Raw genomic sequence first — 16,276 nt, 5'->3', positions numbered from 1 at the left:
AATGCACCCCGCCCAGAATCTGAAGCACTAAAGCAAGAAGTAATGCAAAGCCCCACCTGCAGGTCATACAGAGGAGTCTTAAGATCAATCACTTGTGTAGAAATCAAGCCCCAGGGAAGCAGCAGTCACACCTCGGCCCATTCAAAACCACCTGTTCTTTACCATCTGTTCTTTTGAGGTGACTTATCTACCTCTTAGGCTAGTGTTGAAAAAGAGGCGACCATACTCTTATTTTGAAGTAGTTTGTTTACCCAGCAAATTAGGGCCCTAAAGAGTTGGCAAGGTTCTGTAAATTCGTAACTCAGGTAAACTAAATTGGTTTAATTCTAGAGCATACTAACCTTAGAATTCTAAGAAACATTAACCCATACTCGTCCTTAATTTATGTGTAATTCTCCTTGCTGCTGAAAGCTCTGGGTAATACCTAGAACCAGAACCCCCATTATGGAGCTAATGTACAGCTTGGTTTTCTCCTGTCTTTACTTGAAGGCAAAAATAAATTATGTGTTCCAGTTGTCCTCACAAGTAACTGCCAAATGCCTCATTATGTTCAGCGGATCATTACAGTGTATAAAAAAGAAAATTGACCGTTTCCCTAATCAGTGCTATTATCAATATAAAAGGTTAATTTACAAAAATGTAAATATTTATAACCTAATCCAGCTATATTTTCTGCTTTTGCACCACAGGTTGAAGGATATTTTAAAGATCAAAAACACTAAAACCTGAAAGCCTCAAAATAAGCTAGATTCACCTTACCTGTTCCCAAGGAAAGGGCCTGACCACACAAGTACGACACATGGGAGGGGTCCAAACAGGGCCAGCATGTGCTGGCAAGTCACCTCCTTGTTCTCCCAAATCTTCACAAAATACATGCAGTGATTTTAGGTCAAATCTATGAGAATATTTTGCACACTAAGTCCAACAGCTCAGAACGTCAGTCCCTAAACTAGCACTCTGTCTCTTTGCTGTCAACACGATTCTGACGCTGCAGCTTAAATGATGAGGCCTTTTCGCTTCTCGTGACCGGGTGGTCCGTGAGATCCTCAAAGGACTTGGCGGCTGTGCTGCTGTTCGGGAAGGGGTCCTTCTCAAAGCCATCCTCGTCCATGTGCGAGTCCATGCTGGGGTCTTCCTGGATGGTGTCCATGCGCTGGTGGTCCAGTTTCGGAGCCACAGGTATCACGGGGGCGGGCTGCAGGCGTCCAGGCGTCTGGGGTCCAGGAAAGGGCTTGATGATGCGAACCGATGCGGAGTCCATGCTGCTGAGCATCTCGACATTCTGGGAAGACATGGCAGTGAAAGGTGGGTAACAGTCCTACAGCTCCCACGTTACCAACCAAATGGCCTTACACTTGGTGCCATGACCCCTCACGCTAAGGAAAGCGCTAGGTGAGGCTCCCTCAACTCAGAAATGACTTGAGTAATTAGCTTTCAAATGTCCTGACAACGTGGCATTTGAAGACCCCCAAAGAGAACTCATAAGAAATAACTCTCAAGTTCTCAAAATATTAACCACGTTGGTGCTAACAGCTAAGTCCCTCACGGCTAAGGGGACGGGCAGAGCAGCAGCGTTGTTACATCTCCACCGTCACTGTGTGAGGACTTGAACATCCAGCCTAGATCCTTCCTGCTGCAACATGGTCTCCACTAACCAAAGCAGGTGTAGCTGGGGGGCCAACGGAAGGCCTGCACTCAGCAGGGGCCCACGGTGGAACCCACAGGCCCATCTCCTTCCCGTAACATACTTACACTGGGGTGAAACAGAGACAGGGACTCGTACTGCTTGTCCAACTTCTTATCCTAGAGGGAGAAGCAACAGGGAAAAGGTCATTCCCACAAACGAAATTCAGTTAAACACCTTTCCTTATCGGCTCGTCCTAATACTGAGTGAAGAACTTAGAACCTGAGTTCGAGATATGAAGGTGAACTTGACATAAACTGAGTTCTGCCACCAGCTCAGAAGTGTTTCCTTTGTGCTTGTAAGACATGTTTTTTGGCCAGGTGTAAGTGCTGTCTTCCTGATCTCCATGGCAGGAGGGTAACAAGGGCATCACCCAGTGTCTTAACCCTGCCTGTGCCAGGATCGGCTGGCCTCGGGGCCGCTGGTGGAAGGCTATAGGGGCTGTGCTTGCTGTCACCTGGCTCTGGCTTCGGGCCCGGGCCACCACATCCGGAATCCTATTGGCTGTTTCAAGTTTCTGTGGCCCAAACTTGAAGAGACTGGGCCTCAGAACTGACATCCTATTTATGCAAAAGGCTGCAGACACATTCCAGCCACTGCCCCCAGCCTCTGCCTGTGGCTGACACTAACCAATGACAATGGGCACCAGGCAAGGGGCTGAGCCTGCAAGTCTAGGCCTGGCTTTGAGTCCAGCTGCCCTCAATGTATTCTGTAGTCAGAAACCAGCCATCACCCTCACTCCTGTCAGCAGCTTTGCTGGTAAACCAAGGGTCAGGCCTCACGGTTCCCTGGAAACAAAGTAGGTTCCACTCCCAAGTAAAAGCACCCATAATGGAGGACACTGTCACCCATCTGTCAAAGCTTCTACCACCTCGTCGCTTTGCTTTAGCAGAACTGCTCGCTCCCTGGTGACTTGCCTCCCACGCCCACTGTGCTCATAATCCTGAGGAGCTGCCCAGTGAGGCAGCGCAGGCAAGAGAGGCGGAGCGGTAAACACTCGTGAGAGTTGGCTGTGCTGGAATTTTCCAAGCGCTCACGTGAGGGCCATTGCAAGAGTGCCCGAGTAAAGTCTGGAATCCTGGGTCTGATTTCCTTGTCTTTACAGCAGACAGAGAAGCAAGGCAAATGGATTTGTAAGAAGAATTCTGAAAAAGCCCCAAGTTTATCAAGTACTTGGAGTTCCTCAAAGCCTAATTCAGTTGTTAGCAATTACTCATTTCGAATGAGAATAAGAAAGAGCTCACTCATTAGCCTAGCTGGAAGGGTCTGATAAAGCCAAAAATCAGTGTGGCACAGGGTGCCATCTGGGGGACGTTGATGTTTGCTGTTTGCTCTGTTATAACCATGACAGCCTGAAAATACTCCTGGCAGGAGCTTCACTCAGCAGACAAATCTAGTCAGTCTCCTGCGCTTACAAGTACAAAATGCCCAGACACTATACATGAAACATCAAACATCCACACACAAAAAGTGGAATTCTTTTAAGAGACTATCGGCTAAGCTTTTTACACGATATGCTTTCCTAGGGATAACACCAAAAAATGTGATTGGAAACATCAGATTCTGTTAAGAACAAATTTATCTTTTCCAAAAATTATATGGTTGGAGCTGCTCAAAATTTTAAGAAAATGTTTTGTTACTTAAAAATGGTGACTTACCACACAATGGACAAGTATGCTGAAAGGAATCCAAAATATCAAGGAGAAAACCAGGACGGAACCTACGATGTTGTCTGCTAAAAACTTCCCTGTGAACAATTTCAAAACGTGAATGTCTTGAACACTTTACAAATCTAAAACCAAATGCTCTTAGAATGTTATCATTGTGACAAATGTTGTGGACTGGCTACAAACTACTACTGACCCGGTACACAGAGGAGTGTCTGTGCCACCTGTATGAGACCTGATCATCTCCCCACACCACACAGGTCCTTCCAGAAATAACCCTGACACACAGACTATAGAGTGTTCAACACGGTGCCTAAAGTTACTGTTTGAATGGAGTGATCGCATAGTAGTAACTGGCAACGATGCTTATGAAGATACTGTTGTTGCTATCTAGGGATTTTTGTGACTAAACTCTAAATTATAGGCCCTAGAGGACATAATACGTCCTTGTTTCTGTAAAATCTGAGGCCCCCCCCCCTTTTTTTTTTTTAAGATTTTACTGGGGAATTGGGGAAGAGGAACAGTGTTGGGGAATTGGGGAGGGGACCAGCCAAGTTGTTGTCCCTCAGTCTTAGTTGTGGAGGTGCAGATAGCTCAGCTCCAAGTCCAGTCACCATCCTGCCACCTGTCGGCAGCTCGTGGCCTCTAAGCTCAGGGTGCCGTGTTCAGTCTTAGTTGCAGGTGGGCGTAGCCACCACCCTATGTGGGAGTCGAACCAGCAGCCTTGTTGTTAGGAGTGCACGCTCTATCCACTGAGCCATCCAGGCAGCAGCTCACCTCAAGGTGCCGAGTTCAGTCTTAGTGCAGGTGGGCACAGCCCACCATCCCATGCGGGAGTCAAACTATAAACCTTGTTAGGAGCACATGCTCTCACCAGCTGAGTCATCTCGCCACCTGTTGGCAGCTCAGCTCCGGCGCAGCTCACTGGCCCATCTGTTGCTCAGCACTTGCATTCTTAACCAACTGAGCCACTTGACCAGCCCGAGGCCCATTTTTAAATAAATAATTCTTACATCAAACAGGATTCGGATTTACAATCTATGGGACTGAACCACACTTATGATATTACATGTCCATTTCTTAGTAAGAAAGAAGCCAATATTTTGACTAAGTATTGACTTCCCTGGTCTGAAAATTTATATACACGCTACAAAGGGGCAAACCTATGAGTCCATCTGTTTTGAAACAAAAGCAGTGGTTATTTCCATTTCCTGCTGCAGGATTGGAGCATATGTGTCTGAAGCAACACTATTCAAATGTCATCCCAGAAATCGGCTCGGTTCTACGCAGACCGCCACCAGGGGAATCACCTACCGAAAGTATTGATGCTCAGCTGGTCGATGAAGTCCCAAAACCGCTCGATGACGTCCTGTACTCGCTTCTCACATTTGCCCTAGTAACAGAAAACACACAGCATTACCCCAGAGAACATACATTCAGAAGCAACATGGCTTTATAAAAGTAACTAATATGTGACAGGCCTCATTCAATCAAACATCGGGGGCCCATTTTGACACAGGCAACAATTCAAGTGTAATGAGTGCCTGAGAGAGCAGGGTACTGTCACTGCCACTCCACAACCAGTCCATTTTTATTTTATTTTTTTTATTTATTTTTTTAAAGATTTTTATTGGGGAATTGGGGGGATGGGAACAGTGCTGGGGGATTGGGGAAGCGGAACAGACAAGTTGCTGTCGTTTTGTTCTTCAATCTAGTTGTGGAGGACGTTGCTTCACTTGCCCAAGTTGGCACCATCATTGCGCTCTTCCCGGGAGAGGCAGATCAGTCGCCGGCTTCTGGACGGCCGCTCACTGCGGCTGCTGGCCGCTCACGCTGGCTGCTGGCTACACACGGTAGCCCATGGCAACCCACTGCCACAGGGACTGCAGCCTACACCGTCGCCAGCGACTCACGGCAGCCCAGCTCCAGGTTGAGCTGTTGTTCAGCATCTTAGCTGTGGAGGGCAGTGTCACTGGCCCTCATATGCGGGATCCGAACCGGGGCCCTCTGGCATCCCAAGCGAGTTCTTAACCATGGCGCCACAAGGCCGGCCCACCAGTCCATTTTTAAATGAGTGAATTTAGAATTACCAGGAGACAAAACCAGTTTGTTAGACGGGGCACTCCAGTAAGGGCTCCACTCATCGCACACGCGCACACAAGGGCACCCAACCAGGCTGCCTTGGAGAAGCCGCTAGCCCTCGTCCGTGTTCTGCACAAATACAATTAGGTTTCTGTACAAAACAAAGGGCTGACTTCAGTGAGTCGAGCTGCCTTTAGATGTTTCCTACTCACTCGGCACCTTGCATTTTCACAACCCTAATTTTATAATTAACCTAGAAAACCAAATAATCAGGACCCACAGCCCCAAACCAAACTCTGCCAAAGCCCCCAGAGGTCCTGCGCAGTCTCTGGGCTCGGGTGCCCTGCTCTGGAGGAGTGCTCGAGCTCCCTGAGCGCTCGGCCTTTCCTCTGAGGTCGTGCTCACACACACCTCACCAGACTCAACACAAGAACAAACGGGGTTAGAAGGACATGGCAGCATTTGCGTTTTCATGTTCTTCCATTTGCAAAACCAAGTGTTTACAATATAAACTTTTCCATGTGACTCTTACAGAAAAAAGCTGTACATAAATACTCACATTCATGTCACAAAATCCTACTGTACAGGGCTTCCCTTTCCTCAGAAACAAGTTCTTCTGTTCGGCATCGACGTAGGGCACGCACCGGCCCGAGGGGTCCCGGCAGCACACCTTGCATGAGTTGTCAGTCTCTGAAACGGAGCGTGGCGACAGCTGGGGTTTGCTCAGACACATGGCGCTCCTCCTCCCCTTCTCTCCGCCCTCCCCTGCTCCCAAGCGGGAAGGAATCACATTGATTCGTTTCAAAAGCTAACACTATCCATATTTCACCCCTTGAGAAACAGCTGCTGCGTTCACACTCCTTGGTCCTGAGTTAGGCCACAGGTAAGTATTTACACAGAAAAGTGTCCTTCACGGGTAAAAGCCCAGTTATTCTACTTTAAACTTCCATGAGGCTGAATATTTCCCTTCGTCCCAACGTTATTACCCTGCTGCCTTCACGCATGCGCTGGAAAGCCAGGGCTCCAGCTAGAGCCGACCAGCTGAGACAGAGCTGGAACCTCCCGGGCGTGCGTCTGAGTGACCCGCGTGCCAGGAGCACCGCAGCCTGCGCATGACGACTTGCTCCATGGAGGCCGGCCTCTGACGGCACGTGGGGGACAGAACCAGCTGGGCCTCAGCTAAGCCACTGGCGCCGATATGACAGCAGTCAGCTGGCATGTGCCTCAGGGCGGTTTTCACCTCACCCAGGGCAAGTCCACGTTTACACGGAGGGGAACTCAGAACCCACCAGAACACCAAAACAGGAAAACCACAAGGAAAACAAAAGTCTCTCATCGCACCTTCATTCACCAAGTGTTTCTTGGGCATTTACTATGGCTGTCCAGGGCACCCAGGGCTTCCTGCCACTCACCCAGTAAATTATTTATTTGGCTTCTATTGTGTTATCGTCTTTATTTTCATGTTCTCCCACCCGGAAGAGCTACTGACTCCGTAGTATGGATTCTGAGTTCCCAGCCCAGTGGTTCTGACTTCTGGGCTTTTTGCTCTGAAGCAGCAACTTTCTCTGAGGCCCCTCCTCAGACCCAGGGGTTCCTTCGAAACATAGCGTGGGAACCCCAGGACAAGCGTCTGAGAGGCCAGCATGATGCCGCCCACCACTGCTAGGCGAGGCCCGCCCAGGCAGGTGGCAGGACACAAAGGGCGGCAGGCCAGCCCTGTCGACAACAAACAGTCCCAGAATCAGCTCTCTCCGGTGATGTCTTAAAGGAGCATCACAGTTCAATGCCAGTGGGACCCAGACAGCCCCCGCTGCTTTCCTGACGAGTATGACATTGTGGGGGGAAGGCATCTACTCACTCTAACAAACTCCCCTACTGCCCCCCACACCCGCCGCCACACGGTCTGCAAATGTGGCAGAAGGAAGACTGGTGGGGCCGTCTGCAGAGACCAGCCTGCACTCCCTATGACCCCACGAGGTCCTCACCACTATACGGCCCAGCAGTGAACAGCTGACACCGCCGGGCCCCCGAGGATGGGCCAGGGCCAGGGCCCAGCAGACACGGACTGCAGGAACGTGGCAGGGGAGTCGCTCACCATTGCATGCGCAGGACTCCAGCTGCTGTTCCCGCTCACAGAAGGGCACGCACTTCCCATCTTTACACTTGCCCAGGTCCAAGCACACCGTGTCGTCCTCAGCGTTTCCAGGAGGGGGGCACTCACTGCTGTTACCTGGAAGCACACAACAAGCACACAGGAGCCTGAGTCATGGCCCCCAGTTCTGCAGGGCGGGACACACCACAGTGACCCGCACAACAGTGAGCACCAGGCAGGCAGTCCAAGGTGACCCACAGGAGGGGTACAACCAGACAGGCGCTGAGTACAGGGCTGTGCTAAGCTCTCCCAAGTGTCTACTCAGGCTCCATGGCCTCACCTCTGTAACTAGCTACCATCTTCCATGTATGCTGCTTTTACCTTTTACTGTGGAATGTAACATACACGTAAAAATATGCACGTACTGTTATCACTGATAAGACAAACGCCTAGTGCCTCGGTTCCTTAGACAGAGCGAACTCCTCTGGAGGCTGACGAGCTGTGACCTGGCCCTGGCACCCTGACCTCAGCTACAACGGCTGCCTTCAATTTCTTCACCCCTCCAAGGTCCTCCTCACCTCAGAACCCCAACATATCCTATTTCTTCTGCCCCGAATGCTCGTTTCCACTTTTGGGAGGGTTGGCTAGCTTTTTCCCACCCTTTAGATTTGTCTCACAGATCCCGAGAGCTCCCTGAAGACCTGACCTCAGCTGGTGACCCCTCACCCGTCATGCTCCATCACTACACACTACTTCTCACCTTCTGGCACGTTCCCAATCAACGTCTATTTGATTATCTACAGTTCTTTCCTATTTCCCCTTCACCTTTCTCGGGTACGCTCCCTGAGAGCACAGATCAGACCTATCAATGATTCAACTTACGTCCAACCCCATCACACTGTACATACACCAAAAATGTTTCTTGAATGAATCAGTGCGTCTTAAGGACAAAGAAACATCATCAAAGGATGTTAAATTCGGGGGAGAGGATGGAATGAGTGACTCATTCTGGAAAATGAGCAGCACAAGCAGTTAAAAGTCAACACAACAAGGGAAAAGAAAAATTGCATGAGAACAATGGACTGTGCCCAGAGCTCTGGAGGCCTGGCCGCTCAACTGAGGCATGGAGCCAATCGAAAGAATTCCAACTTCAAGGTCTATGGAACAGTGACACAAAACTTAAGGAAATCTGCCCTATTTCAAACAAAAGCAGCCTTTCGTTAAGAACCTACTATATATACACTTCCTTGGGCATTTCACATTTGCCTCTGGTCTTCTACAACCTTTTACGGGGCTGGGCAGTCACTGTGTCAACAAGACAGTCACTTAACAAACCTGCTCCTACTAAAAGCAAGCTCCAAGTTTGGGGAAGGCTTATGTTACATTCTGTATCATCCTTGTATTTTCAGTTATGATGCTGCGCTCAACAGATACAGAAAAAGGCTGAATGGATATCTGCTGACCTCTGTTCTGAAAAGACTGAAAGTATCAAACGTGGGAAATTCGTTAAAAACACAGCATCACATTTATTGTGGTTCTCAAAGTTTAGCACACTGCAGCTGACCTGGGGACGCTGTGACACAGATCGCTGGGCCCTGTCCCCAGAAGTGCTGGTGCAGTGAGCCCAGGGAGGGGACCAAAAATTCCCATTTCAAGCCAGATTCCATTCCTAACATGACGCTGACCTGCTGGCTTTTTTCACCCTCTGTTGCTGCTGCTCCACATAAAACATCAAGCGAACAAAAGGCTGTTGACAAAACAAGTTTTTTTGAAGTGTTTTACTTGTGCTTATTTTAAAAAATAAAATCGTTCTGAACCTGTTTTATTTTTACAGTAAAGACCGAGACACTGAGCACAGCTAGAATATGCTTTTTAAAGCCTGCCTGAGATATTCAAGTTCCTGATGTTTCACAAACTAATGCAATACCAACAGATCTCAGAACATAAAAATCACAAGTAACATTTTATAAAATGCACCTTTAAAACACAAAGGAAAAACCAAAAGGAGATACCACTTCCCCCCAACTTTGGATGGCTACAATTAAAAAGACAGTAACAAGTGTTGGAGAGGATGGGGAGAAATTCGAACGCTCATACACTGCTGGTACGAATGTCAAATGGTGCAGCCGCTTTGGAGAACAGGCTGGTGGGGCCTCAAAAAATTAAACGGAGTTACCATATGCCCCAGGGATTCTACTCCTGGGTATACTCAAAGGGAATGGAAACATGTGTCCACACAAAACCCCGCACACAAATAGTCACAGCAGTATTATTCATGATAGCAAAAAAGTGAAAAGAATCTAAAAATCCATCAATTAATGACTAAAACAGAATGTGGTATATATCTACACAATGAAATATTATCAGCAACAAAAAGAAATGAAGCATTGGTTCATACTACAGCGATGAACCTTGAAACATTATTCTGAGGGAAAGAGGCCAGACACAAAAGGCAGCATACCACATGATCGATTCCATTTATGGATGACTCCATTTATGCGAAATGTCAGAACAGGCAAATCCAGAGACAGAAGGTGAGTGGTTGTCTGGGGCTGGGGATGAGATCTGGAGTAATGCCTAAAGGGCAAGGGGTGTCTTGCTGAGGTGATCAAAATGATCTAAAATTGATTGCCATGGTTGCTGCACAAATGTGAGTATATTAAAAACCACTGAACTGTACACTTTAAATGGATGAATGCTATGGTGTGTTGATCATATCTCAAGAAAGCTATCTCAACCAACCAACCAACTAAAAGATAAAGGTGGAAAAATACGAGAATGGAATAGATATAACAGACAAATAAGACAAAAAAAACCCTCATGTAGCAAGTTGAATATTAAATAAAGCGTCGCAAGGGTCAAAAAGTAACATCACACACTTGTAAAGGAATAGCAGACGAAGGTGTGAGAACGTGTACAGCTATGCACCTGATAGTATAGCTTTGAAATGTTTAAAGGAACTGACAGGACTACAGAAGATATGGGTAGTTTAAAGACTAGATCAAGATGGATTAAAGTCCTAATGTAAAAAATAAAATTGTGGGTGACTGGTTAGCTCAGTTGGTTAGAGCGTGGTGATGGTTCGACCCCCGCATAGGCCACTGTGAGCTGCGCCCTCCCTAAAATTCAGCTATGCCATTGTAGCATGAAAGCAACATGTAACCAATGACCATGGCCGTTCCCAATAAAAAAAATTTTTTTTTTTAAAGATATTATTGGGGAATTGGGGAAGGGAGACAGCCAAGTTTTGTCCTTTAATCTTAGTTGTGGAGGGCACTGATAGCTCAGCTCTAAGTCCAGTCACCATCCGGCCACCTGTTGGGCGCTCAGGGCAGCTCAGCTCAAGGTGCCATGTTCAATATTAGTTGCGGGTGGCCATAGCCCACCATCCCATGTGGGAGTCGAACCAGCAACCTTGTTGTTAGGAGCACGTGCTCTCACCAGCTCTCAGCGGCGACCGTGTTGCTCAGAGCTCACCCTCTTAACCAACTGAGCCACTCGGCCGGCCCAAAAAAAAATTTTTTTAAAGGTAAAATTGTGAAGCTAATAGAAGAACCTGTGAAAAATATCTTTGTAACCATCCACAATTCAAAAAAATAAACACATACGTAAAACAAAATGACAGATATGATTACATTAAAATTTAAGATTTCTTTTCCAAGAAGGACAATAGACAGGAGTAAGGTAGATGCAATGTTTAAACCAACTAAATTATTAATATTCTACAAAAACTCCTCCAAATTGATAGCAAAAGGAGATGAAACCCAATTTTTTAAAATGGACCAAATATATGAACTGGCTGGCTATTCACAAAAAGAGAAATCTGAATAGCTAATATAAACAGATCTTCAAGAAAAATGTAAGGAAGGATGAAAAATCACTTTACAAGCATTAGGTTGGCAAAGAATAAGACAGCACTGGCAAGGACGGTGGACCTGATGGTGGCGTCCTGACGGTGATACTGACCCCAGTACTTCTGTTCTAGAGACCAACACAGTGCTGCCCTCGTGACCAGGCGACCCCACGCCTTCAGGCACCCAGGGAACTCTGACAGCCCCGGGGGGCGTCGTATCGAGATGAAGGCAAGCCAAGCGCTCGGTGAACAGAGTAAAACAGTCTCGTGACTAAACATTCGGCAGGTGCCCCAAACAATGAACTAGATGCCAACAGACACTGTACAGCTCAAGGGAGACGATTTGGAAAAGCACGGTACTGAGTTTAAAAAAGATCTAAGGTAGAATACCACTGTGGCACGTTAAAAACACACAGACACAAAGTAACACATGTTGCAAGGACAAGCCCATATCCAGACAAATGTTAAACACATTAGAATGGATCCTATGAGAGGAAGGAGCATGAAGTGGTAAAATGAAGTGAAGGAAAGGGAAATAAACAATGAAAAGAAACCACAGACCAGTGATGAGTGTGCCACAAACTAAGGAGCACAATCAACTCAATTCTCCACAGGGTTAAAAAGGGTTGCTCTGAACCAAGTGAAACAATCCTGCCTCCCAAACACACATACGCACTTGAGGAAAGTATTGCACGAGAACAGGACGTACCTGTGCAGTAAGACACGCCTTTGCAAGTTGCATTAATAGCCTCTTGGCACTTCTTCTGGGCAGTCTCGAACTGACAGTTTTTACAGCAGGGACTGTTCCTATCACTGCAGGAGAGCAAACAGGGGTGGTTTAAGTCAAAGGACAGTGCCACAGCTCACACCATGAAGATAGCAGGTCTGGCTGGGTCACCCACTCCCGCATAAACAGATTTCCCAGGGGCTGGCGCACCCCACACTCTGTCTGCCCTTCCTAACGTGGAATCAGGCAGCAGCAAAGCAGAGTAAGTACAGGGTGGTCTTAAGTGACTCGTCCTTAAAAAACATCTTGGGGGCCGGCCGAGTGGCTCAGTTGGTTAGGAGCTCACGCAAGAGTGCGAGCTCTGAGCCAACAGAGGTTTGAGTCCCAGCCCGAGCTGAGTTGCCGCTGAGCTGCCAATAGGTAGCAGCATGGCTCAGCTAAAAAAAAAAAAAAAATCTTGGTGTCCTGAGTTTTCATTAACTTAACATAATAATTAAAAGAAAAAAGACACAGGGCCGGCCGAGTGGCGCGATGGTTAAGAACTCGCTTGGGATGCCAGAGGGCCCCGGTTCGGATCCCACATATGAGGGCCAGTGACACTGCCCTCCACAGCTAAGATGCTGAACGACAGCTCAACCTGGAGCTGGGCTGCCATGAGTCGCCGGCGACGGCGTAGGCTGCAGCCCCTGTGGCAGTGGGTTGCCATGGGCTACCGTGTGTAGCCAGCAGCCAGCGTGAGCGGCCAGCAGCCGCAGTGAGCGGCCATCCAGAAGCCGGCGACTGATCTGCCTCGCCAGAGAAGAGCGCAATGATGGTGCCAACTTGGGCCAGTGAAGCAACATCCTCCACAACTAGATTGAAGAACAAAACGACAGTTCTTCTTCCCCCAATTCCCCAGCACTGTTCCCATCCCCCCAATTCCCCAATAAAAATCTTTAAAAAAAAAAAAAAAAAAAAAAAGACACAGGCCTAAACAACAGGTGAAAGGCAATGGTCAAGAAACTAGGCAGCCGAGCCCTATCCCCATCAGCCCTTACAATGCTCAGGCGCACGGTAGGCAGTCAAACCTGTCATTCACACGAACCAAAGCTTCCCCTCCCACTTCTACAGCAGGCGCTGCTCTCTCAGTGCACATAAAAATGGAAATACAGGCACCTTCTAACTTGTGACCTGCTTTCTGCACATTTAGTTCATGCCATTCAACAGTTCTCCCCATCACTAAGCTACTGCAGACACACAATTGCTTTATATCCCAACTGTCATTTTGTTTCCAACATTTTTGTTTGTTTGTTTGTTTTTGTGGAGGGCAGTGTCACTGGCCCTCACATGTGGGATCCGAACAGGGGCCTCTGGCACCCCAAGCCAGCTCTCAACCATCGCGCCACTCAGCCGGCCCTGTTTCCAATATTTTGCAGTTATAAAAGAATGATGCTGCGAACATCCTTGTTAATCATCTTTCCTGTACATCTGTTTCCTTAGGAGATTCTTTGAGCTGTGGGATTGAACTCTGTTATCAAAGAGCATAGAGATTAAGGATTTCATTACATAATGGCCAGCTGCTTTCCGGAAAGCATTTCTCTTGCTGTAAGGGCAAAGGAGAGGACACACGCACACACATATGCACACGTGCACAGACCACACCCTCTCAGGGACTCCAAAGCCCCTGTCTGCACTTTCAACTGCCATGCCCCGGGAGCCCTGCCACCCGGCTGCCCGTGGCGCAGGTCTCACCTGCACTGGACGCCCTCCTTCAGCGTGCAGTTGTTGTGGCAGCAGGTGTCGTTGTTCAGGTACATGATGCCGGGGTCGCACTCCTCGCCTTCATCCACCCTGGAGTTCCCACACACTTTGTTGCTGCGCTCTTGGAAACACTCCTGGGCCTTACTTTCAATGGTCTTATAGATGGACTGTTTACTGCAGTTTGAAAACATCTTAAGAGAAAAAAGGCCACAAAGGACCCAAACTAACATAAAAATTCATTCCCATGTAAGTGTTTATACCACTTCTCTAGGAATAAACCCTTAATGTGAAAGTCACAACCAGAGCCACCTGAAGGTTTGTCAGGTTCCACTGCTGTCACTTTAAATGCATTTACATGGAACTGAGTTATCCCCTCTGTCAGATGCTAAAAAGCTGGTGAGGATCTGGTGAAGAGCCTAAAGTGCTTCAGAGGAAGGGAAGCTACACACAGGCTGAGGCCAAACATCCCTGCCAGGTTGAGAGGACAAGCGGTCCAGTATGAGCAGACAGTCGTGAGCTCCACCAGGCTCTAAAGCGTCCCCTCCTCAGGCATGGCATGCTGAGGTGACATGAGAATGGGGCACAAACCACTGTCTTCCTAAACATAATGATTCGGGCACACAGAACAGGGTCTGTTTCCGGTTCACCTCCTCTTTCCCTGGCTATTTGTATGAATGAGTCATGTTTAAAGTTTTTAAATAGTTGGGCTTACTAAGAGGCATAATATTACATTTACATGTAGTCTATTATAGATTAAATTCCAAACTGTTACCTAAAAGTTTTCATGGGTCCCCAAGATTTTAACAGTTTTTCTGAGTTTTCTAAGGTGACCAGTGTCTCAGAGGAGGTCTCTACCTCACCTTCCCCACTTGCGGTACAGAACCACGGAAATGGCCCCCTTCTAAATTTGGTAAGTTTAACCAAAAGCTCTGAAACAGAATCTACTTTCCAAACCACCTGAAATGATCAAGAAAAGGGCTAAGAGACTCGGAGAAAACGTAGTGTGGTTATTTCTTAAGGTAGGGTATCCACAGTTCTCAGCAAATTGCTAAAATGGTTTTCACTTTCACCCCAGACAAGAGCCACGAGGCCCCTGAAGAGCAAAGCGCACAGGACCCTCCACAGGTGACTGTGACCACTGATGAGATACCAAAAGGGAACACTTTCAGGAAGATTATCCAAGACCTCTCACCCTAAAAAGAAATACTAACTGGACTTTTTAAAAAGGATCTTCCAATTAATGTTTATAGTGAAGACATTTAAGGTGCCTGGCTCAAAAGAGAAGTCAGGACAAATAACATTACCGTCTTTCCTGATTGGAGACAGACTCTCCTAGCCCCTTCCCCCAGCCCTCTTTAACTCAGCAACGAAACCAATGTTTTCCTTACATTGCCTGGTGCTGCTAAACTTCAAGTAAAATGAAAGGACTAGACATCTATGAACACTTTTAGTTCAGATTCTAAGATCACAGCCACTCTTAAAGTCTGAAACTGTTGCCAAAATCCCAAGTCAACTAGTATACCCTATCAGAAACGCTCAACAGTAAATTGTTCACTCATTGACTCGACACAATTATGAGCCACATACCCTTAACCAGACACTGGAGACAGAGCTGTGAACAAGAAAGGCAAAAAAAAAAGCCTTCCCACGGGAGGCTTTCAGCTGGCAAATTATGTATTTTGTCGCAATAGTTTATGAAAACATGCAAACTATGACATAATAGCATTTAAATGAATAACTTATAAATGAAATGACAGGAAGTTTTTAACTTAAAGTTGCAATCTAGAACTCCAACACAAGCTATCACTAATTTTCCATCTAGCCCAAATCTCTACATGATTAATCTTAATACCAAACAGTCTAAATGACCGTTTTAACCAGATTTAGATGGATCATGTTTCACTCCAAAACACCAAGTTTCAAGGTGCTTTGTCACTTACAGTTCCATCTCTAAAACAGAGCTTTTCTGAGCTTCCATTATAATTAGCCTCTTTCATTCCGAACCACATAAAGACACTCCAAGACACACACCTTATTGTTCTCGTGGTCTCCACTCACAGCGATGGGATACATAACGAATTTTCCTCCCTGGTCCTCATTTGGGGCACATTCTGCTAGACCATCCGGATCGTGTTCTGCTCCAAAATTGTGCCCCAATTCATGAGTTGTAACCAGGTCAGCTTCCTAAGGACCATGTAAAGAAAACATTGTTTCCCGATACCCAACGTTCCCCTGCTCGGCCAGTTGGGCCCTGCTATCTTAAATCGGGTCCTGATTAATCAGATCTTAATTAACCAGATCCTGAAAGGATCCTTAATTCTGCTCAGGCAGCAATGTACTCAGCTAAAATAGCCACCTTCCCATGTTCCCTTGAGGATATGGGCAGTCTTGTGACCTGGCTCTGTCCACTGAAATATAAACAGAAGCTGGT

The 16,276-nt window shown here is 47.2% G+C and overlaps 1 protein-coding gene across 1 annotated transcript in view; it reads right to left on the bottom strand.

Moving 5' to 3' along the window:
- Positions 1–236: 236 nt before the first annotated feature.
- ADAM17 (ADAM metallopeptidase domain 17) overlaps positions 237–16,276 on the bottom strand; it is a 42,789-nt gene continuing 26,749 nt past the window's right edge. Inside the window, exons 11-19 of the mRNA XM_019650016.1 lie at positions 15,877–16,029; positions 13,837–14,036; positions 12,088–12,191; positions 7,529–7,663; positions 5,993–6,123; positions 4,666–4,744; positions 3,343–3,431; positions 1,753–1,803; positions 237–1,282 (exon numbers count right to left, since the gene is read on the bottom strand). Of these exons, the coding sequence (XP_019505561.1) occupies positions 950–1,282; positions 1,753–1,803; positions 3,343–3,431; positions 4,666–4,744; positions 5,993–6,123; positions 7,529–7,663; positions 12,088–12,191; positions 13,837–14,036; positions 15,877–16,029 (1,275 nt within the window). The 3' untranslated portion in view covers positions 237–949. The remainder of the gene's footprint in view (positions 1,283–1,752; positions 1,804–3,342; positions 3,432–4,665; positions 4,745–5,992; positions 6,124–7,528; positions 7,664–12,087; positions 12,192–13,836; positions 14,037–15,876; positions 16,030–16,276) is intronic.

This window comes from Hipposideros armiger, unplaced genomic scaffold (assembly GCF_001890085.2).
Source record: "Hipposideros armiger isolate ML-2016 unplaced genomic scaffold, ASM189008v1 scaffold_137, whole genome shotgun sequence".
NCBI lineage: Eukaryota > Metazoa > Chordata > Mammalia > Chiroptera > Hipposideridae > Hipposideros > Hipposideros armiger.
The sequence above is the reverse complement of the archived record's forward strand: the minus strand, read 5'-3'. Positions and strand labels throughout refer to the sequence as shown.